Raw genomic sequence first — 24,172 nt, 5'->3', positions numbered from 1 at the left:
TACAAAATGCTTTGCAAAATATGACTATATAGTCACAGTTTGAAGCCCTGTGTCATAACAATAGCCTGTCTGTCTGTCCGTCTATCATCTTTACCCCGCTTCTTGCTTTTCGGATTGCGGGGTCACTGGTGTCCATATCCAGCCGTCACTGTGCAAGAGGCGGGGGACATCCTGGACAGGTCGTAAGTCCATCACAGGGACACAGAAACAAACGAGACAAACAACCATTCACTCTCTCACTCACACCTAGGGACAATTTAAAGTTACCAATCTGTCTAACATGCAGGTTTTTGGGCTGTGGGAGAAAACCGGAGTACCTGAAGAAAACCCATAAATGCAGGGAGAGAACATACAAACTCATGCTGCTGTATTCATTCATACCCATCTGCTCACCACAAACTCATGTTCAGGCTGCTGTTGTTACGCTGTATTGTTTTACAGTATTAGTGTTTAGAGTATAGCTTAGATCTTTATATTAGATCTTTTAGTGTACCATTTGGCATTTGTTTAGCATATATCTTAGTGTATATCTTAGATCCTTATTTACGGTTTCGTTTTATACATTATATTTTGCTATTTTGGGATGTAACTGGGACTCTGTGTAAATAATTTCGTTCCAACTCATGTACCACATGTGATGGAAATTACAATAAAATTGACTAGAACTTGAAAGGTCCCCGGCCGGGATTCAACCCAGCAGTCTTTTCAATGAGAGGCAGCAGCTCTACAAACTGTGCCACCATGACACCAAAACAATAGACATATATATATATATATATATATATATATATACAAATGATGACTATTAAAAAAAGCAAGAGGCATTTATGTATGTTTTAGTCATATTGTCTTGTATTAAAATGACTTGAAGCATCTTGTCTAAACCAAGCAAGAAAATATATGAGGATGATCTGGTTAACAATATGTCTAAATGGCACCAATTCATTTTTGTCAACACATTTGTACAAGAACCACAGCATCACTCCTCTTTAGTAGCCCACATATCATCAAGTCGACAGCCTAAAGATGCTGATGTACTACTGCCCCATGTCAGCTGTTCACGAGATGCAATGTGAGCTCGGCTATAGAGAGAGAAGCCTGGCTCCTCAACGTAATTACAGCTTCAGTGAATAGTTTGGAAATGACAGGCAATTAGTGTCTTAGACAGTATAGTACTGAGGAGGACACTTACTTCAAGCATGGATAGCTACTTGAAGTGCAAATCAAAGATCCATCACAGTGACAACAAGCAGATCCATGATCATTGTAAACAAAACAGGTGGTCGAACAAAAACATAAAATTTAATCCAACCAAATTAGCTCAACTTATGAGGTTTCCATAATAACATTTGAGCCTGAGGGAGACTGGACTAATATAAGCAGATTGTTAATTGCACTTTTCACAAGCACTCAGCCTTTTCGGATGATGTACGATTCTGAAACAAAACCAAATCTCCATATTGGCAGCATGTGCTGGCAGCAGTGTTACAGTGTCTCATTAACAGGCTGGACAGACTGTGGGCCAGTCCCACACCAGGACAGAAACACAACTAGGCAACCAACAGGAGAAGGGCACAAGAAAAACAACAAGAGAAAAAGAAGAAAAACAAAGGTTTGCTCTTTTTCTAGCAATATCTATGCATGCTTTTTAAAGTGTGTTTGCAGAGAGTAATTAACTTAAACTGGAGATAAGTGTGGCACTTGGCAGTGAATTATGGTATGACTCAAACTACCAGCAACATTATTAAAAAAATAATAAAATTGCACAGTGGTTTGAAGGCATGCTGACACAAAAGATTAGAGGACTGAATTGTCTTGAAATTCTGAATGAAACATTTTTTGTACTTTTGTAATGTGCTTTTTAGATAACTTTCACAAAGTAACCATTGGATGTATAACTTCAACTTATTAACTTTTGAATTCGAACCTGGTTTGGACATGTTCAAAGGAGGGACAGTGGGTATATTGGTAGAAGGATGTTAGAAATGCAGCTGCCAGGAAAAAGACAAGGAGGAGATATATGGATGCAGTTAGAGAGGACATGGAGATGGAGTGAGGACAGAGGATGCAGAGGACAAAGTGAGATGGAGGAGGATGACTTGCTGTGATGACCCCTGAGGAGGGAAGAGCTGAAAAAAGAAGTTCCTGAGAGTCATTCACATCACGTACTCTCAAGCATGACATTTGGCAATATCGCATGAGATAGTGCATAATGTTATTTTCAAAGTTTGATTGTTAAAACTTTGCCATTTATAAACATAAGATGATCTTAATCCAAGGTAATGGGAGATATGAATTTCTTAAATGTTCCTTTAATTTTCACATCTGCTTAGCTGAGTGCAGTATTGTTACTGTAACAGTTCATTAGACTACATCTGGTGGCGCTTTACAAGCATGAAAAAAAAAGCCAGGCCATTGACCAGCAAATTTCACCCTTTGATAGAAAAGGCTGCAATAAGAACAAGTTTTTCCATTTCTAATTTAGCAGGATTTTAAATAATCTTCAGTCAAACTGTGCTCCTTGAAGCATTTTTGTTCTGTTTTGTGTTGGTTCAGACTCATTCACCTCCTAGCTTTTTTTAATCTGTAGCACTCCATTCTAAACACTACTTAGATTTAATGGATGGAACAATTTAACGACTGTGGATAAAAATCACAGTCTGGTTGCTTTTATTGTGAATCTTATGAGGCGCCTTGCCTTTGACTAGGCTTGTCAGACTGCAAAATGCATAGTGCACCATATGAGAGAAAGCAAATGACAGCAGTAACAGATATTTAGAACAACTACCTTTAAAACTAAAACTGACTGAGAAGAAGCACCTTAAGCAAAGAGGTAAAACAAAACGCAGAGTAGAACTCATGGGAAAAGGGTAATTGAGTAAAAAATATCCTAATGTTCTGGTGAAGCACTGCTTTCGTTTCTCCCTGCACAGGATGAATCACACCATTGTCTGAGTCACTAAATTCCATAAGTGCTATGAAAAACTCACTCAGTTCAATTGCTTTGCAGAAAAGGGCACAAATTGGAAGACCATGGCTCAAGTGAATGAATTAGGTGTTGCGCACTTTCAACGAAACTGCTCAAGTTCTGAGACTGCTGTTATTTACATAACTAAACTTAGAATTTCCCTTCCCTCTAAACATTTTAGAAGGTGTTTATTTTAGCTGAGTTTCTTCTACCCTTAATAGGAAAAAAATCTCGGTCAGTAATCATTTCTCAAAGATGAAAGAGAAGGTCATGGAAACTAATCAAAACTGAACATTTCAAACATAAAATAAAAAAAATAAAAAAATTAGCACTACCACTTTAATTTACCGGTAACTTTTTTCCATATTGTTTACAATGAGAAATAGTTGAGGGGAACACAAATCTGTTACCATTTTTCAGTCCCCAACACCATGTGTTAATACTTTATTGTGTTTCATCCGCAACAAGGAGTCTGCATTAATGTGTGGTGCCAGGCTGCTTGACTTGGCACGTCAGGCTACGGCAGTCCTTCTCAAATGGTGGGGCGCGCCCCCCTGGGGGGGCCCGGAGCAATGCCAAGGGGGGCGCATGTGACCCGGGGAACATTTTGCGGCAGGGATTCTTTTTTTTTCTTTTTTTTCTCGCACCATTCTCGTGTCAGGGTGCGTTCGGCAACTGTTTGCTAAAATTTGTCAACTCTCAGACTCACTAATAATAAAGTTATGAACAAATATGTCTGTCTTGTCGTTTGGGGAGCCATGCTTGAACCGTGTCGCTTGTCATCCACAGCACGCATGCAACAGAGAATAAACTCAAAGCGAGAGTGTTACCTGCCCCTCTTCATCTTTTACGTTAACAATTTTTTTTGTTTGTTTGTCAAAGCACAATTGTTGTGTGTTTTTTAATACAGAAGTAATGTTTAATAAATGTTAGGACTCTATTCTTTACTAACAAGTCCTCCGCTCTGGACGCATTTCACTCACAGCGTGCATGCAACAAAGAGTATAAAGTTAAAGCGAGAGCGACACCTGCCCCCTCTTTCACGTTGACAAAATTTTTTAGTTGTATTGATTGTCAAAGCACAAGTTTTTTTTTTTTTTAATTTGTTATAAAAACAGATGTTTAACAAATGTTAGGACTCTATTCTTTGCTAACAAAATATATTTTGTCATTAAACAACTTGTCAGGTTCTTGTGAGCACGCCGCATTCCCCTGGACAGGGGGGGGGGGCTAAATGTTTACTTCGTCCTAGGGGGGGCATAACAGAAAATAATTGAGAAGCACTGGGCTATGGTGAAAATACTTGTGGCATGACAGATGTAAGGCGTGGCATGAAGCAGATGGTAAAAATCACTATTGCTGCCTGGGTATAAACAAAAAGGACGAATAGTTTATGGATGGATAGGCTGACAGATGAAAGAGGTTGAGACCAAACTAGGAGACTGAAAAAGTCCCTCAAAAGTCCAGACAAGAGCCGACACATCCCTGAGCTTTCAGACTAAACAAAGCCACAGAATAAAAGCTATAATTCAGCAAAGAAGTGTCCTCTCTAGAACAGTCCATAACCTGCATCCTTTTCAGACCCTAAAGAAACTGAGCATTGTGTTAGGATCTCTTGAAAGCTATTTAAAGCGTGCAATTTATAGTGCCCCGAGCAGAAACTAAATCGTGACCATATGAGGAAACAGAACCATAAATAATTCAACATTGTAAAAATGGTTAAGAAAAAATAAAACTGATCGTTCTCAGGATGGGAAGAACATGAGAGCTCGGACAATCCAGCAGAGTTTTAAGTGGGCATACTCACAGATATCTGGTGATTCATCTGAGCCATCTGGACAGTCCTTTTCTCCATCACAGCGCCAACCTTTGGAGATACAGGTCACCTGGTCCCTGCAGGCAAACTGTTTCGGATTGCAAGTCTTAGGAAGGTCATCAGATTTGGGGGCTGGAAAAAAGCAAAAGGTAGTGTATTATCAGGAAAGACTTTTTTTGTATTATTTTAAATAACTACTACTACATATAAATAGATCTCTGAATTCCTTTTATAAATGTGTATTTAAATTATTTAAGGTCAACTTGGAAGCATAGAGCATGAATGTCACGCCAAGGTTAAATTGATGAGGTGTGTGTACAAAAACACTCAGATATACACACTAACTTAAAAAAAAACATCTACTGGGTCACAAGTAACAGTGGTGCCTTGTATTTGAGGGTTTGTTTGTTGTTGTTTCCCCTTTTTCTAGCTTACATCCAATTTCTTTCTGCTTTTTTATTACTCTAAAGGTGTTTTTCAGCCCTAACCACAAAGGTTCTTTCATGTGTCACAGCTAAGATGTAACTGGGCATTCAATCACCATCTGGCTCATGGGAAAGTGCAGAGCACGGCAGTTCTGGGCAACGAGTCAGCACAGATTGTTGAAGTGTACCACCGGCTAGCAGAACCGCAGCAACACTCATGACCAACTAGACGTCAGACATCGTTGCCACAATTTCACTTAAAATAGCTAAAAGTATTCTTGCCTGCTCAAGCAGCATCATACCATACCATACCATACCACTTTATTTATAAAGCACTTAAAACAGCTACAAGGCCAACCAAAGTGCTGTACAGAAAAAACAACAGGTAACACACCAAGCAAAATACAAAATGAGGTAAATCAGAATATAGACATAAAAACGATGCAGATAATGACGACAAACCAGTGTGGAGCATACAGGATCAAAACACAGATCATCTGGTGTTGAAAGCTACTGAATAGTAGTGGGTTTTTAAAAGGGACTTGAAAACCGAGAGGGAGGGGGCCTGTCTGACAAGCAGAGGTAACTCGTTCCAGAGTCTTGGTCCTGCTACAGAGAAGGCCCTGTCACCTCTGCGCTTAAGACGAGTTCCTGGAACTGTGAGGAGCAACTGGTCCGCTGACCTCAGGGAATGTGGTGGGACATACGGTTGTAGCAGATCAGAGAGATGTGTTGGGGGGGGGGGGGGAGACGACGACACTGTTCAGTGATTTGTAGACATACATGAGTATTTTGAACTGGATTCGAAAGTGAACCGGTAACCAGTGCAGAGAGGCCAAAACTGGTGTAATGTGCTCTCTTTTGCCTGTACTGGTTAAAAATCGGGCTGCTGCATTCTGGACCAGTTGTAGTCGTGCAATGGAGGTCTAACTGATACCAAACAGGAGCGAATTGCAGTAATCAAGCCTAGATGTAATGAACGCATGTATTACTGTCTCCAGGTTATTTTTGGACAATATGGGCTTCAGTTTAGACAGCCGCCTCAGTTGGAAGAAACATGATTTAACGATCATGTTTACATGATTGTTAAGCTTCAGGGAAGGGTCCATTATCACGCCCAGATTAGTGACTCTTTGTTTTTCTGACAGGGTTAGAGCGGAGAGGTCGATACAGTGGTTTGTGATCGTGTCGTTGGGAGGGAACAACATGACTTCAGACTTCTTTTCACTGAAACTCAAGAAATTTAAAGCCATCCAGTCCCTGATGTCAGCCAGGCAGTTGAGCAGCGGTTGAATAGAGCATGTACCATTGTGTCTTAGGGGGAAGTAAAAAGTCTGTCATCACTCAATTTGTCCATAGCTCCTAGTTTTATTCACTTGATGGCAGCTGAAATTTGTATGCTGGGTTGAAAGAGCAACCCAGCGCTTTTACAACAGCAAATCCACTTTGTGGAACCTGGTAGCATCTACCGGTACATGTGAGGGGCACATGGTCTTTATTTTCTGAGGAGCATTTATCACTTGGTTAAATAAAAATGGAAATGTGTACAAACTTTTATAATCCATAGATTAGCATCAACAGCTGTAGCATCTAGAAGTTTTATTACAGACATTAACAATTGAAAAAAATTATACAGTGTTAAAAATGTATTCTGTGATGTTTTGTGTCAAACGTCAAATGCAGCTTCTCCTCGCACACACAGCAAAAAGTAGAGGTAACAGAAAAAGTGAACCTAGTTTATGTATTTTTTTTAGAGATGACAACAACTTCAGTCTCTACTTGGATGTGCAGCTAATTACCATCAGACAACTACACGTTCAGATGCAAGAAGAGGGCCACCTGCATCATGAAGTACCCCACTCACCCAGCATACACACTTTTTGCCCCGCTCCCCTTGGGCAGAAGGTTGAGGAGCATATTTTTGCAAATATTGCATGAGCTAATTATGTAAATGTAAAAGGCATGGCTAGCCAAAACCTTTGAAAGCATTAACATTAAAGTGATCCATGTCTGAGTGACAGAATGCACTTGGCTTAAACAAACTGAAGGTGTTTTCCTTTACACCAGTAGTGAAGGAAAATGCAGTGCCAATAACATGCAGTAGTTAATTAGATTTGCCTTTGATTGAGTAATGTGTAGATTCATTTAAAGTTTTCAAACTGTACCAACTATTAAAATAATGTAAAACTCCTATGTCATTCATGAAATCTGTTTATCCAGAGCTTAATATAGGTTACAACTTACTTAAACTGACCATAAATGGAAACAAACTACTTAACAACCTAATTCTGAATTATGTAAATAGGACTAAAAATGTATATTAGCACTGACACTTGTATTATGAATGTATTATCAAGTCAAACCATGACTCCAGTTAACGTCTGCTGCTATTGTACAGAATGATGAAAATATGTTGCCAAATATATTCAACAAGGAAATTAATCCTTTCAATTTTGTGGTAAAAAATACTCAGTATTTCTTTAAAAAAAAAACTAAATGGTAATGTTATTGTAGGAGGTTGTTGTTTCTTTGTTGTTGCTGTGGGAAGGACAGCACTGAAGGTCTCATTGTGATTCTCTGCAGGAACTGAGACCTCACTCGCCTTGGATGACTTGCCTTCTATGCACTTGGCAGGCAGGGAGGGAGGTGTTTAGGGTGGGTGGTGGAGGGGAGCACCGCGAGAGGACTGAGATGTGACTGAAATTACAAAGAGCACGAGGCTACTGTTTCATTGCAATCATGTTCCAACTGTCAGGCAAAGGTGGTTAGACCCTGGTTCGTGTTTATCTGACAGTGTATGTGCGATGGGGGTGCAGCACACTGCACAATACGAATGAATACCATCTTTTTTGTATACACAATTAGAGGCTAAAGAGTTGCAAGGATCCAATTACAACACATTCATTATATGAACAGCATCCTGATCCTTGAGGAGATTAACAGACAGTGTTGAGTTTCAAAATTTACAGCATCAGAATAACTTTGATCTTTAGTTTGCACAATCCCAGACGCAAGGTTTACAAGTGCTGCTGCAGGACACAATTTAAACATAGTTTTTTTTAGTTCAGAGAAGTCAAAAAGCAATGCCAAACTTGAGATAAGATTTTTTCCAGTGCACAAGATCTTGCATTATTTTGAATTGTACCACATATATCTAATTTACCAGTGATTATATTGTAGCTTAGGCTAATTCCCATTTTACGACTTCCTCCTATAGTATACAACGCTACCTCTAAGTTTGCCCATTCATTAAGTGTGCGGAGGGGTGGGGTTTTTTCAGTGCTTTCTGATAATTTGTGGGATGGCAGAAGGGCAGGGCAATCTGGCTCTTATACAAAGATTTTTTTCAGGGGTACACTTGAAATTCAAGGTTGCAAATCATCCATTTCACGAACACTGGAGTTTTCACTGCCACAAAAAAAACCATTGCATTTTCTTGTTTGATGTATTACATCTGGCATCTCTAATATACCTAGCACTAATACAATTTACAAAAAAAGCATAACTTTTCTTTATTATAATATTTTACCAGTACAGTAACCACAGTAATGTATAGTATGGTGTACTTCAACGATAATCTTGGTAAACAAAGAGACAAACAAACAGATGTGTGCCAACATCCATTGTAAGCTAGACAACTAGCTTATCTCAACTTTTATCATATTCAAATTGCACCTGTTAACATAAGAGGAATCTGGGGCAATCTGGAATATGTACGGACTTTGTGAGTGGGCTTGCCTTAACAGTGCCTTTTACCTACTATTCTTTGAGACTTCGACTTAAGCATCATGAAGTAGGGGTATAGGAATTGGGAATTTGGTCCAAATTTGTCTAAGCAACTAAAACCAGCCTCGAGATGAAACGAGTTACAGCACTGAACTCTTTGCCTTGTGAAGGCATGCATTCGCACTTTGACTTCTTTGTGAAGCAGCTGGGTTGAATGAGTTGTTTCTTATGTGCATAAAACTGGAAATAAAACATTGTGGGTTCTAATTATCTCATCGTTTTTCTACACCACCATGAAATGGTCACAGAGGGAGAACCTTGAAGCCTAATTGGAGGTTGTGGTTGAAGAGGGGCTGGGGATTTTGGGAAGGATAGACAGCCTTATCCTTCAGCAGTTCTCTTTAAAAGCCCACTGAATAATCTCTAGCAGAGATATGAGTTAGATTCATCGAATTTTTCTTCCAAAACAGAATAAGAAACATCAATTTAGTTCAGTTTGATTGAGCCAAAAGCAAACACTAATACCACTGAAATATCATACACATGCTTTTTACATGAACCCATATGAGCTCAATGTCTACTTTACCTTTAATAATAGCATTTCAATGTTTCTTTTCACTAAAAACATTTCCTTACAAAGCTGAGAACCTGCTTGATCACACTGCTATGGCCAAATGGTAAAAACGTTTACAGTTAATCTAACACGATTGAGTCAGGTCCTCTGGGTGGGTTCTTCTTTGTTGAAACTTTTCATCTTTTATTCCAAAGATTTCAAATGAACAACTAGTTTTGGCTATCACCAGCAGACTAGTTGACCCACTATGCAATGTTGCTCCTTATAAAACTGAGTTTGATTGCAGCTCCTCATACTAAAGAAGTCTTGGGGGGGGGGGACATTTTAACAAAGAACCCGTCTATAAGACCTGACTCAAACCTGTTAGATATATTTACCAGAATTTTTGAGCATGCACATTTATAATTAATGTATTTAGTATTTAACCAAAAAACATTCACAATCTAAACTGAAATCTGTATTGTTTTATAGAAGAAGAGTTGCTTGTACCAGACTAAGCTACTGGATTATTTTCAACAGGTCCAATAAAATGTTGGTTACGTACTGTAACCCCAGATTCTATGAGTATAGGCGTAGCCCTTTAAGGCTGTCGCTGATGGGTTTATCCCGATATGCGAAGCATTGCACTGAAAAATTTAGTCCACGCCCACCTGCTGTGTGGGCCCCACCCGGTCCGTATAAATTACGTTAAGAGCGGGTAATCGGCTCCCAAAATAGCTTTTTCTTCAGCCATTTAGGAGCCAGTGAGGCCCGACGCTTAAAGGGCTACGCCTATACTCATAGAATCTGGGGTTACAGTACGTAACCAACGTTCTATTTCGTATAGGCTTCGCCCTTTAAGGCTGTCGCTGATGGGTTAAGGGCGAAGCGGATGTTGTCCTCGCCTCACTGGGTCCTTTTGAATACCGTATGAAGCAGAAGATTGCCCAAAAAACGTTTTGTCACTCAGCTCCCCATGTGTGTAATTACGCATTGCGTAATTATGTGTGCCATGCACAGACGCATGTTGTGTAACTATGCGTTCTGAATGCATGAACGCTCCGGAAAACTTCAACGGGGAGGGAAAAAAGCTGAAAAGAGCCATGAACCAACTGGTTAACGGCTGAACAGTATGAACAGATTAATAATAACAGGAGAGCTGATTATTAATCAAATGAACTGATTGGTAACAATAGTCGTGAACTGATTAGTGACAATAGAACCAAAATAACAATCACAACTTGAGATTGATAACAACATCTCACACTGTAATGCATGCAGACAGATGTGAGTAAAACGGAGTTCCATGAAACAACAATATTCATTCTGTAACACTAAGGACAGAATGTGTCATGGGACGAGCCGTCACGTCACGTAGATAAAAGCGAATGAATGAGCAGGGTGTTGACCATGCGGCCGCAGTGCAAATGTCCTGCATTGTCATACCATTATGCAAGGCAGTCAAAGATGCGATACCCCTGGTCGGGTGTGCTCTGAGGCTCCTGGATTACGCCGGGCAACCCAGAGGGTGCCGTCGGCCGGGAGCAATGTGATCGCCGATGCGAAACGAGGTGGGATGAGGTGAGCATTCACTCAGCCCCCCTCCACCGACACTACGCTGTCCAGGAGGGAATGAGCAGCGGGGGGCTGCAGCTGACGTGGCCTGTCCCGGAGGAACCATCCGATTCGCTCTGAGGGTCGGCGATAAGAGGAAAATTACAAGATGGCGTTGTCCAGTGTGTAGCGACCTGTCACTGAGAAATACTCCTCGGTGCTTACCTTGAAACAAGACTGCTCGTCAGCTTCTCCTCGGGGAGGAGAGCTCACTGGGACGACCGGAGGTTGACGTGACGGGCCAAGCATTCTTAACAAAGGTTGGTCATCTACACAACTTTCCTTCTTCGTTCTTCTGACAGTGCTATTAGCTTGCTGAAGAAAAAATGGGAGCCGATTACCCGCTCTTAACGTAATTTATACGGACCGGGTGGGGCCCACACAGCAGGTGGGCGTGGACTAAATTTTTCAGTGCAATGCTTCGCATATCGGGATAAACCCATCAGCGACAGCCTTAAAGGGCGAAGCCTATACAAAATAGAACTAACATAACTAATGTATGATCACAGTCAAGTTTTGTAGGATAGGATGACGCAATTTGAAATTTTGTGCAATTCTATGAAGAATTTAAATTTTTATCTCCCCCTTTTTCACTTACATTTGTACATAGAAATTGTCTGGTCTGATTTAGTGAAAGAATGTCTTCCAAACCCTCAACAGAGACCAGTCTTCTTCCATCAATGTTTTTTTTTTCAACTTGACAAATAATTAACCTTACATGGGAGTGATAACCAGTAATTTACAAGCTTCTCCATAGCTTTGTCATCAAAGCTTTACTTACTTATTTAAATCCTAATGTGTTACTGTAAATACTCAAGTTACTTCCTGGAATGTGGACACAGAGGACTTGATTTGACTTTAAGCATCTTGACAACCCTATACATGTACTGCATTTCCTTAATTATGTAGGTCTGCTGGACCTCATGACTATCTAAACAGTGCACAATGAATAGCCCTCATAGCAGAAAGCATTACACATAAAGTACACACAAGTAGTTTCATTCACAAGGTGTCATTTAAGCATCACTTTGTATGTATATAATTTAAAAAACACATCTCAAAGGTTGGAAGGAACTTTTTGGGCTGGTACAGTATGGGGTGGTTAAGTAAATGGTGTTGTGGCACACACCAATTCAGCAACCAAGAGATAGAGGCCTCCAGACAGACACCAACACCAGCTGGGACGCAACACTGACCTATTTTTCCTCTTCCTGCCTGAATATGGCCATCTGAATCCACAGATCAACTACATATCCATCCAGCACATTCCAGCACCTTCTAATTGGTTTCATATGTGTAACAGTGCCTCAAAAAGACATAGTGGTGTAGAGGAATAGTTTGTTTTCTGATTCAAGAGAAACCTATTGAAATTTTATGATTTAGGAAGTTGTTTTTGGCTATACAGTAATGTTTATTTTGTGCATTTGATTTATTGCAAACAGACACAATCATAATTCTGACTAGGAAGTTTGGAATTTTTTGATAAATTAAATTAAATATTGCTTTAATAGCTTTTTAAACTTTAGTTCAACCACTTACACTGAGCATTAGTACTCTGTGTACCCAATGACCTTGCAGATAATTTAAAAGCTAAGCAACATAGAATGGATTTTGCTAAATATTGTTAAATGATACCAACAGAAATGGTAACGTGAAATGACATGAAGGCATAAATAAATAGGACACTTTAATCTTGTTGTGTGTAATAAATAACAGTGATATGATGAGAAAGGACCATTTCTCATCACTCATCACCTCAACCTGTTCTGTTCAACTCAGGTCTTCCAGGTTTGTAGAGAAGTAAAAAGAAAAGCAAACTACAAACTGTAAGCAATTAGATCCATTATGTCAAGTGCAGAAAGTCACAAATTATGCTGTACTAAATTTAGTTGGATTTTACGGTACTAATGGTTAACCCCAAATTAAAAAAAAAAAAAAAAAGCCAAACATGTGAAAACAAAGCCTTTCTTTATTTTTTTCTTTACTACCAGCACATTGATAACTTTCCAAGAAAAGCAGATCATTTTTTAACAAATGTTTGCTTATTTTTGGTGTAAAACAGTGAACAGCAAGAAATACTTTTATGTGATAAATATCATCTCATTTATTCCACTCACCATTACAGTAACAATTAAGAAATCTCTCTACATGACATTGTGCAGTGCCCCATGCAGTGGAAATTATCTCTTGTATAAGTCAAGTCATAGGCGGGCACAAAACCAGTAAAACCAGCTCACAGTTCACAGGCTTATTTAGACTATGTGCTTAAAAGGATTAACATGATTAAATAGAAGAAGCTTGAGTGCCACTGTGCCACTTCCCAACAAAAAAGGACAACTTTGACCTCATATAACCTAATGAGACTGCAGGAGCTCTCATTAAAATACAGTCCAGAAGAATGCATGCAGAGTTAGTGGGATTGTTAAAAATAAACTTAAAACAGGCTCATTTTGCCTGCCAGAAGAAAGTTGTTCTACACCCATCCTTAAGACTCTACATAGCACAGCTTTGTACAAACCGCAGAGAAATAGTCAGCCCATATTCAGCTATTATCAAAACAGAATATGGGAGCCGCAAAATGAAGACTGGACCACATTAGCTGAGGCATTCTCTGTAACTCAAGAGACTTGTAAATCCTGGTTTGAATCTGAACTTTAAAGCTACCAGGAAAAAAAAAAACTAAGAATGAAGAACCAGAAAACTATATTCCTAAACAACATGATTTAATGCAGTTTATGGGTAATGAGATTGTACTAAGGTACAGATATTTAATAGTGACTCCCCTGATTAGAATCACTCAAACAAAAGTTGAAAAGGGGAATTCATCCACCATTCATCCATTATCTTTTACCCGCTTCTTCCATTTTGGGTCGTTTATTATTTGCTATGAATGGCTCACCAAACAAAGATGAGGTTTACTTTGGATAATGATCTCTTTGATTAGATGTCAGATCATAAACTTTTGATGAATGATCTTTAGACCTTCTGTAAAGAACAGATAACAAGACAATGCAAGCATGAGTGAGTCAATGTTTCCAATGAGTAGCTTTTTCTATCAAATAAAAGCCAACAAAAATGGTTTTATTGTTGAGAACACCACATCCAACAAGAGTTTTGTACTTGTAAAAAAAAGGAAAAAAAAAATGTTTAACTTACACTGTAAAACATACAGCCAAAACATGAAACTGTGGGACCAGCAGGATCCAATTTTTTATTGAATGCCTCAATGCCATCACAAAAGGCAGGAAATTGTGCAACTGCCTTTGTGTGTGTCTATTCATCATAATACCTCATGAAAACCTAGACAGACTTTAATCCAACTCAAACTCTCAAAGTATTTCTTGGACGAACAGCTACAACTGATTAACTTTTGAAATGTACCCAATTCAATATGGCAACCACATCTGATCAAAAAAACAAAAATGGCAATATTACAAAAAACATTAAGTATTGGCATCAACCCTGTCTGTCTGTTAGCAAAATATCTCATGAACCATTGGATTGGTTTTAATGAAACTCTCAGAAATGAATTGTCGGATGTAATACAGTATAGTCCCTTGTTTATCGCAAGGGATCCGTACCCTGAAGACCCGCGATAAGTGAAAAAACGCCTAGTAGGAATAGTGAGGGATTACTATACTTGTATAAATGATTAGGTTATGGAACAAAAAACTATTTGATGATTTTAAACCAAATGCAGTAAAAATTAATAAAATAAATTCTTTGAAGAGAATGCATATTGCCGTTGCCTTTGCACACAGCAAATTTTAGCTCAATATTGGTCAAATTGTCTGAGTTGCAGTGAGTTTTGCATTTACTAAGGTAAATCAGCTGAGACAACCATCTTGAAATGAGTTCACAAGTTGTACAGGCGGCTGTGGCTGAGTGGTTAGAGCACTCATCCTCCAATGCAAGAGTTGGGGGTTTGAGTCCACCAGCAGTCACATGCTGAAGTGTCCCTGGGCAACCAACAAAGTCCATGCTCAATAATCCAGGTATACAATCCAACAATTTTCAGTCAGGTCATTTGTCCCTGGGCAAGACAATGAACCCTTCATAACCTCTGATGTGTGTCTCATCGGTGTATGAATGTGATATAAAGCACTGATTAGTCTCTTTAGAATGATTTGTTCCATTAGCTTTGTAGAGCTCTACAGTGCTGTATGAATGGGTAAATGAGGGCACAGATTGTAATGTAAAGCGCTTTGAGTATCTCGATAAGAAAGAAAGGCAGTCCATTTACCATTACAGTAGATATACATCCAACGATTGCTTTTTGAGTTTCAATAAAACTTAACCTGTTCATTGCAAACAGACACACAACAAATCTATTACCGTACTAGATTACCATTACTGTATAAATGCCTTGGAAGGGTGCATGTCATGTGGGGTTAGAGAGCAGAGTGCTACATTAGGTTGAGGCCACTTATCCTATGGCGACAATCTCCGCTCCCTGACTTTTAGCAGGATTTTCGGCGACGGGCGGTAGGCAGGGGGTAATGTTGGTAGGCAGGGTGCTCAGTTCTGTTGGCAGGGCAGTGCGCCCTCCTTGGATAATAATGGTAAAGGAAACACTGCTATTGCACCATGTTTCTCAACAAAGGCACTGTAAATGTCTTTTATGAGTACATATACTATTCTGTAACTTTCATTAAACAGCTTTGACGCTGTGCATGAATGCTTGAACTAACTGAAGCCCAGCTACAAAAATCAGACTCTCTCTACTCATCAGGTGCAAAATTAATCAATTTTTTCAGACAAGTCAGAAGTAACTGCCGTCTACACATGAGTGTGCAAAAGTTATAAAGACATAGCCCAAAACATAAAGAACAGCAAAGAACTTCCATAAACAAAGCAAAAAGTTAGGTGGTCAAGAAAGTTGAAAATAGAAATAATAAATAAATGAGGGTAAGAAAATGAACAGCAAAAATAAAAGTTAAAATCAAATTGCCACACTGACTCTAGACTTGAACAGAAAGATAAAATCTACAGAAAACTTGATGATTCATTATCTGAAAAAAGTGAAACTTAAAAGGGCTGAATTAAGATAAACCTACACTTCCAACTTTAATTAAAGAAGCCAGTACATTCCTTTTTAGGATCATAGGTTTTAAAACGGGTAAATAGTGATGTAGCTCGCAGAAAACACCAATTACTGTTAACCCCTGCAATTCAGTCAACAAACACTGCTGTCGCCGTCTCACGCCTACAGTATGTGGGCAAAAACACAAATACATTAACGCTGACCTGGTTTTACCTTCTTGTCACAGTTGATTGCAACGAAGAGGAGGAAATCCAGGGATAAAAGCAGGATCTATTCTCAGACTAAAGTCAAGAATCCCCATCTGCTATTATAATTTCACTGTTTCCACTCAGAGCGGTAGCTCAAACTACAAAACACCTGCACATAAGCTCTATATAAATTATCCCACGGATGGCAAAGGATGTACACCTCACTATATTTTCTCGCAAAAACTTCTGTTTATCCCATATTTCGTTGTGAGATAAAAATGTTGGTATGTCATTTTGATGTTTTATCTGATTTATGTGATATGTTTGTGATAAACACTGTGGATGGATAGAATTACAATAAATCCTCTGTCAGCTCCACTATAAAATGTTCAGAGGAAATAATCCAAGTCCTGTTGAACGTCTGAGGCAGATGTTTCCAGTGACAGTTCTGGAGGAAAAGGTGCTGTTAAAAGGGGTTGGTGCAAACACACTGCACGCATCAGGAATTCAGCTTCTGACCCACACTGAGACGTTTCACTAACAGGGTTCTTCTGCTTCTGAAATTTGTGGCGATATAGACTTCCCAAAAATATCAACACAAATAACTTTTGATATCCACATAAATCCACTCCATTTAATAGGTTGTGATGTATGTAATTTTAAACTAAGAATACAGAAAGTTAAAAGCTGGTTTGGAAACTATCAATATTAGTTGTGGTTTCAAATAGCTAAAATAATCCAATGTTTTTGGCATTTACTAACAAATCAAAGTTAAATCATCCATCCATTATCTATACCCGTTACTTCCTTCTCGGGTCGCAGGGGTCACTAGTCAACTTGATCAAAAATGCCAAAGAGTCACAAGAGATGCCATAGTGATGGCCTCACTTGTTTTCAGGATTTCTACACTTTGTGTGTCACAAAATGACACAATTACCTGAAATTTCCTGTTATTAGATGCTGTTAATCTTGAGGGTTAATTTGTTTATGAAAATAACCATAAAGAACCTTGACATCTGAATTAGAGCTGTTGCAATGTACTGTTGCAGATGAGAACTGTAGTATAAAAATAGATAATAATTCAAATATATGAAAAATGTTTTTTTTTTTGCCTCAATGTTAAAAAACACTGAACATGAGGAATGAAAAATGTTGCATTTCTTGCATAGTAAGCTAAAAACAAACTTGTAGAGTGTGATCCATTTCTCACAATAAAATATCAAATAATACAAAATAAACCATTATTAACTTGACTGATAACCTCATTTCTTTATCAAATCCCCTATAGCAAATTTACTGATTTGATTATGTTACAATCCGTGACCATTACAGCTGCAAACAAAGTATTATTAGCCTTATTAAATGTAACCCCCTACTATTTAGTAGGGGGTTACATTTAATAAGGCTTCAAATCCATGTCGACTACAAACCAGATTCCAAAAAAGTTGGGACTCTAAACAAATAGTGAATAAAAACTGAATGCAATGATGTGGAGATGGCAAATGTAAATATTTTATTCGTAATATAACATAGATGACAGATCAAAAGTTTAACCTGAGTAAATGTAACATTTTAAAGGAAAAATATGTTGATTCAAAATTTCACAGTGTCAACAAATCCCAAAAAAGTTGGGACAAGTAGCAATAAGTGGCTGGCAAAAGGAAATTGAGCATATAATTAACAGCTGGAAGACCAATTAACACTAATTTGGTCAATTGACAACACGACTGGGTATAAAAAGAGCTTCTCAGAGTGTCAGTGTCTCTCAGAAGCCAAGATGGTAAGAGGATCACCAATTCCACCATTGTTGCGCAGAAAGATAGTGCAGCGATACCAGAATGGTGTTACCCAGCGTAAAATAGCAAAGACTTTTAAGTTATCATCATCAACCGTGCATAACATCATCAAAAGATTCAGAGAATCTGGAACATTCGCTGTGCGTAAGGGTCAAGGCCGTAAAACTCTACTGGATACTCGTGATCTCCGGGCCCTTAAACGTCACTGCACCTCAAACAGGAATGCCACTGTCAAGGAAATAACAGAATGGGCTCAGGAATACTTCCAGAAAGCATTGTCAGTGAACACAATCCACCGTGCCATCTGCCGTTGCCAGCTGAAACTCTACAGTGCAAAGAGGAAGCCATTTCTAAGCAAGCTCCACAAGCTCAGACATTTGCACTGGGCCAGGGGTCATTTAAAATGGAGTGTGGCAAAATGGAAGAATGTTCTGTGGTCAGATGAGTCACGATTTGAAGTTCTTTATGGAACACTGGGACGCCATGTCTTCCGGACCAGAGAGGACAAGGATAGCCCAAGTTGTTATCAACACTCTGTTCAGAAGCCTGCATCACTGATGGTATGGGGTTGCATGAGCGCTTGTGGCATGGGCAGCTTGCATGTCTGGAAAGGCACCATTAATGCAGAGAACTATGTTCAGGTTCTAGAACAACATATGCTCCCATCTAGACGTCACCTCTTTCAGGAAGACCCTGCATTTTGCAACACGATAATGCCAGACCACATTCTGCAGCAATCACAACATCATGGCTACGCAGGAGAAGGATCCGGGTACTGAAATGGCCAGCCTGCAGTCCAGATCTTTCAACTATAGAGAACATTTGGCGAATCATAAAGAAGAAGGTGCGACAAAGAAGGCCCAAGACGATTGAACAGTTAGAGGCCTGTATTAGACATGAATGGGAGAGCATTCCTATTTCTAAACTTGAGAAACTGGTCTCCTCTGTCCCCAGACGTCTGTTGAGTGTTGTAAGAAGAAGAGGGGATGCCACACAGTGGTACAAATGGACTTGTCCCAACTTTTTTGGGATTTGTTGACGCCATGAAATTTGGAAACAACAGATTTTTCCCTTAAAATGATAAATTCTCTCAGTTTAAACTTTTGATCTGTCATCTATGTTATATTATGAATAAAATATTGACATTCGCCATCTCCACATCATTGCATTCAGTTTTTATTCACAATTTGTTTAGTGTCCCAACTTTTTTGGAATCCGGTTTGTAATTTTCAGCTTTATTTCAAAACGTTCTGTTGTAGAAAACTGTATTTAAAACCTGGAAACAGTCATGTTTGATCATTTGTTGTTAAATGCTAAAAATCACTTTCCATACATTTTATTCTGAATTTTCTAACCTGAGGAAATTCATCAACAGATAGTGAACAATAAACACAAACCCCAACATCATCAGTATCAAATTAAATTCAAACAAACAAAACATAGCTAAACAGAAACATTTATTGTCCAGTCTCACCTGAAGAAAGTCAGCTTTTACTTTTAAACTCTCAGCAAAAGGTTCAAAGCTTTAAAACAATCGAACCAACCACAACAGAGGGGCAAGTTGGTTTTGTGGTTCTGCTGGTCCAAGAGAACATAACCAAACCACTCCTCTAATGACTGAAAAGCCCTGGTAGCATCCAAGAACTGATGACAACATGTTTTCTTTAATAAACACTGACAAAGATTCAATTAAGAGCTCTGGCTTTTTATTGCGGTAGCAATTGGCACGGTAGCTCAGACTCTATCAAAAATACAAAAAGCTTCTCCACGGTACATTGTGCATTTTTTTGTAAACTCAACAGGTTTAGATCAAATAGATTAAACAAACCAACCATCAAGATGTTTACAGTTCTGTATATTGTCAAGGACAATCATTTAATCTTTCAGATTTTTTTTTAATGAAAATAAATTTCGCTTTAGATTCCTTGATAAGGAGGCAAGTATCAAATCGAAATACGTTTGTTTTTCCTATTGTACAATCATGGATGTCCTTAGGCGAATAGAAAACAGGAAATTATCTGAACTAGATATTAATCTTAACATTATTACTTGCAGTCCAGAAAGGCACATAGGATGCTATAAGGTTTGTAAAACTGTTGTTTTTAGACATTTTTCAAAGATTTCTTGACAGAATTAAAGGCCTAGAATATGTGAAGGAACGAATATTGTTTGCTGCCTTTTTTGTTAGTCTTTTGGAGTAAAATAATCTTGTGTTGAGAAATGGCAGCTGTAACCATTTTGGTCAAACCTTGAAAATACTATTAGAAGTGTGTTAGGTGTGACACGCTCCGAGGTACGTGTTGGGAATGACTCTCAGTTACTACCACATGAAATTTTTAGCTCAAATTCTGTCAAGTTAAGTGTGTTATGGTTGTTTTAAGTTAGCTACTGTTGATTGGCTGTGGCGATCATCTTGAATTGTGCTTACTTCAAGGTAATCAATGGACGATTTGCAATTTTGCATCCAACAATTACTTGGGAGACTTCTGTGGCGTAGAGGCAAAGCAGCCAACTTGGGACCAGAAAGTTGCAGGATCAACTCCCGGCCACGCCTACATGTCATGGTGTCCTTGCGCAAGACACCTACCATATTTTCCGGCGTACTTGTCACACTGCCCTTTAAGTCGCATCAGTCCATATTTGTCTAATAAAGTGGAAAAATCCATAAATATGTCGCTTCGCCGTATACGTCACATCTATTATGTGTCACCGCTGATGCGTCACGTTTGTTACGCATCACCGCTGACAACCTGGAAATGTGGGACGAACCTGGAAATGTGTTGTGTCAAAAAAAAAAATCGATGGACGGCCAAATGGTGGCCGCAGGAGCGTGCACAGGAAGACTTTAACAAGAATTTAACAAGATTAACACTTAAAAACAATTATTTGTTTGCTCAAAATTATAGTAAATGTGTGTCTCAATCTAACGTTTGCTTAATAAATGCACTTTGAGGGTCAAATCAGCTGATTTTCAAAACCCGATACGTGGAAGTAAACGCGTGCACGCAACGAATCTCTGTGCAAATTTAACAAGATTAACACTTAAAAACAATTATTGGTTTGCTCAAAATTATATTAAATGTGTCTCAGTCTAACATTTGCTTAATAAATGCACTTTAATGGTCAACTCAGCTGCATTTCAAAAATAGTTTCGCTGCCGAGGTGCTCCCGGGAGCCCGCAGACGAGGAGGAAAAAAAGCAGGAGGAACGCAACTTGTTTAATCAAAATTTAACAAGCAAAGCAGCTAAACAATTATTTGTTTGCTCAAAATCGTAACAAAGACGTGTCTCATTCTAAAATTTGCTTAATAAATGCACTTCAATGGTCAAATTGGCTGCATTTTGCCAGGGCGGTGCAGCTTTTTTGACAATTCCAAGCAATGAGCAGAATGAAGGTGGGGAGGATATGGCAGGCTGATTGAGTCATTAATAGCTGGTGGAGATTCTCAGTCATCCAGAATATGGTAAATTCAAAAAAGTTAAAGAAAAAACAAGAAAGTATAAAGTATAATAAATAAAGTCCAGTTGTTTTGTCTTGAACTTTTTTGTATTTGTCATTATAGCCACGTTTACCTATTACATGATACAACAGCATGCCATAATGCTATTACTACTCTGCTGCCATCAAGTGGCTAAAAGTGGTACTGCTATTTTTTTCAGTCAGAATGAATGAAAATTGTCATATCTCAGCTAACAAATGGTTTATAAATATGGCAAAAAATCCATAAATATATTGCTTCGGCCTATAAGTCGCAGGGCATATAAATTATGCAAAAAAACTGCAACTTATAGACCGAAAACTACGGTAACTCCTCCCCGGATGCCTACATAGCTACCCACTGCTCCACCTGGTGTATCTCACGTGTGATGGGTTAAATGCAGAGAACTAATTTCGTCATTGTATGGAAACATACAATGATGACAACACATAGCACTTTCTTCTTCTTTCTGCAAGTTTCATTAAAATTTATTTGCTCAGTAGTTCATGTGATATTTTGGTAACAGACAGAAACTTGCACACAAGAGTCAAACTGGCAAAAACATTATTGTGCACATTTGCCTTTTAGAAGTGGGAGATAAATAGAAACAAAATGTGGATTTTTTTTTTTTTTGGGGGGGGGGGGGCTGCTTGCCAAAAGCCTAAAGATCTCATTCTAAATTGTTCTTAACTCAGTTATCTGTAAAAACTTTAGGTTATTTTTACTGAACTAAATAGGTTTGAGTTAAGTGTCTTTAGCAAAAACAAATACAGTAAACGAGTTAAATAAAAATAAAAGTTGATTTGGAAAAAATAAATAAAAACAGTTACAAGCCTTAATAACCAGTGCTGAAGACCACTTAAAAGGACCACAAGACAAACTGGCTCCTTGGAGGCTAAATGTATATAAAAAATGAGGGGTGCCCTAAGATTTGAGCACAGTACTGAATGTGTCCACTTCAGTACAGACTGCTTCTTTGCTTCACCCCTCAGCCAACCCCTTTCAGTCCCATCTGGATTAATGGTCTGCCTGTGTCCAGATGTTACATAGTGATGGAGGAGGAGGGTGGAGCTTGCATACTTGTCAGCCCTTAAGATCTTCTAAAAAACAGAGCAGGGCCTGTACATTCTGCTGTAGTTTTACAGGAATCCTTGGGCTTTCAATATTCATTTACAGAGAATATACCACTTTCTTTTCAAAACGGATAACATTTTAGAGCAAGAGAGAGGTTAGCTCAACAGGTCTGCAACGCATTGTCGCCAGAGCAATGGTGCATTTGATACATCATAATTACCATGAGGGATTCAGGGGCATTAAGGAGCTCCCGGGACGTTAAGAGGATAAAAGCGGGACTATTCGTTTCACTCCCGGAGAGTACCTTAGCTGTCACCGATAAACTGTAATTCCCAGGCAGCCTTTAAACGCTGCACGTCGGGACAAACAGCGCCATTAAAGAGCCGTTTTCATCTGCGTCAAAAAAAAAAAAAAAAAACTGAAAACAAATTAAACCTGAGCTGAACGATGGCTCCTTTTAAAAATATATATTTTTATAAACGGATAGATTAGAAGCATTAGGTTAGGTTGAATGTTCGTCATCAGCTGCAGCCGTACTGATTTTTATTTTTTTGGTGGTAAATGCTGAATGAAGACGCGTATTTCGCAACAGATTTGTGTGGTTTTGGGGGTAAACAGGTCGTCACACTACCTGCTGAATATTCCAGCACTGTCTGTGGTCTCAGGCCCTTCCTGTCTGCACACACTTAACACATTTTAGGCCAAAATAAACAGCTTTTCTCCTATAAACAGCCTTTTTGTTGTCATCTCCTACTGGTGAGCCCCGTTTTATTACAAATGCAACGGTTTTTTATTATTATTATTATTCGCCTGTGGCCATGCAGGCCTGTGTGTGCACAGATGAGGGGGGGTTATGCTCCCCTTTTTGAAAACAGAATAAAACTCAACAAGCTGCTCCTTACCTATGGTTGCACCGTTAACAAATGTGACCTCCGAGCAGAGAATAAATCCCAAGAAGAACCACCTCATCGCCATCTCCCGAGCAATGCCCGACGGCACTGCTGCTAGAGGACGGAATAGATGGAAAAGTTGGCCGGGTTTCCAAAAGCAAAGAGCCCCACGATCAACCACCTCATCCGAACCTGGTCCGGGGTGCGGTTGGTGCCTCCAGAGCCCACGCGCGCTTCTTCTTCTTCTTGCAACAAAAGGAGACAAAATCCAATTAGGCTAAAACTAGCAAAGCGGCAGCACAGTCATGTATGTTTACAATTGTTGTTTATTGGCGTTCAGACATGATGGTAACCTTTCTCTCAGCTTCTCGGGGTCCCTCTGTGCTGCCAGATACACCGAGCAGCCCGCTGTTCAAAAAGAAAAAAAAAAAGGCAACCAAACAAACAAACAAACAAAAAAACCTCTGTCCAGTTCGCTCTGTGACAAACTTCAAGAATAGAGGAAAATTACAACGTAAAATTTTCCGTTGGAGCGCGAACGTCTCCCTGAGCCTGTGTGTGCACGAGTGGCTGGTCAACCCTCTCTGGTGGTCTCGTGC

General features: G+C 39.0%; 1 protein-coding gene across 1 annotated transcript in view; it reads right to left on the bottom strand.

Moving 5' to 3' along the window:
* Positions 1 to 24,135, bottom strand: part of LOC119417620 (low-density lipoprotein receptor-related protein 1) — a gene marked incomplete in the record, with an annotated part of 99,635 nt that extends 75,500 nt beyond the window's left edge. The window contains 2 exon segments of the mRNA XM_037684867.1: positions 4,776 to 4,916; positions 23,586 to 24,135. Of these exon segments, the coding sequence (XP_037540795.1) occupies positions 4,776 to 4,916; positions 23,586 to 23,658 (214 nt within the window).
* Positions 24,136 to 24,172: the final 37 nt, after the last annotated feature.

This window comes from Nematolebias whitei, chromosome 11, assembly GCF_014905685.2.
Source record: "Nematolebias whitei isolate Nwh7 chromosome 11, NemWhi1, whole genome shotgun sequence".
Taxonomy (NCBI): domain Eukaryota; kingdom Metazoa; phylum Chordata; class Actinopteri; order Cyprinodontiformes; family Rivulidae; genus Nematolebias; species Nematolebias whitei.
Note: the sequence above shows the minus strand (reverse complement) of the source record. Positions and strands in the feature narration are given on the sequence as shown.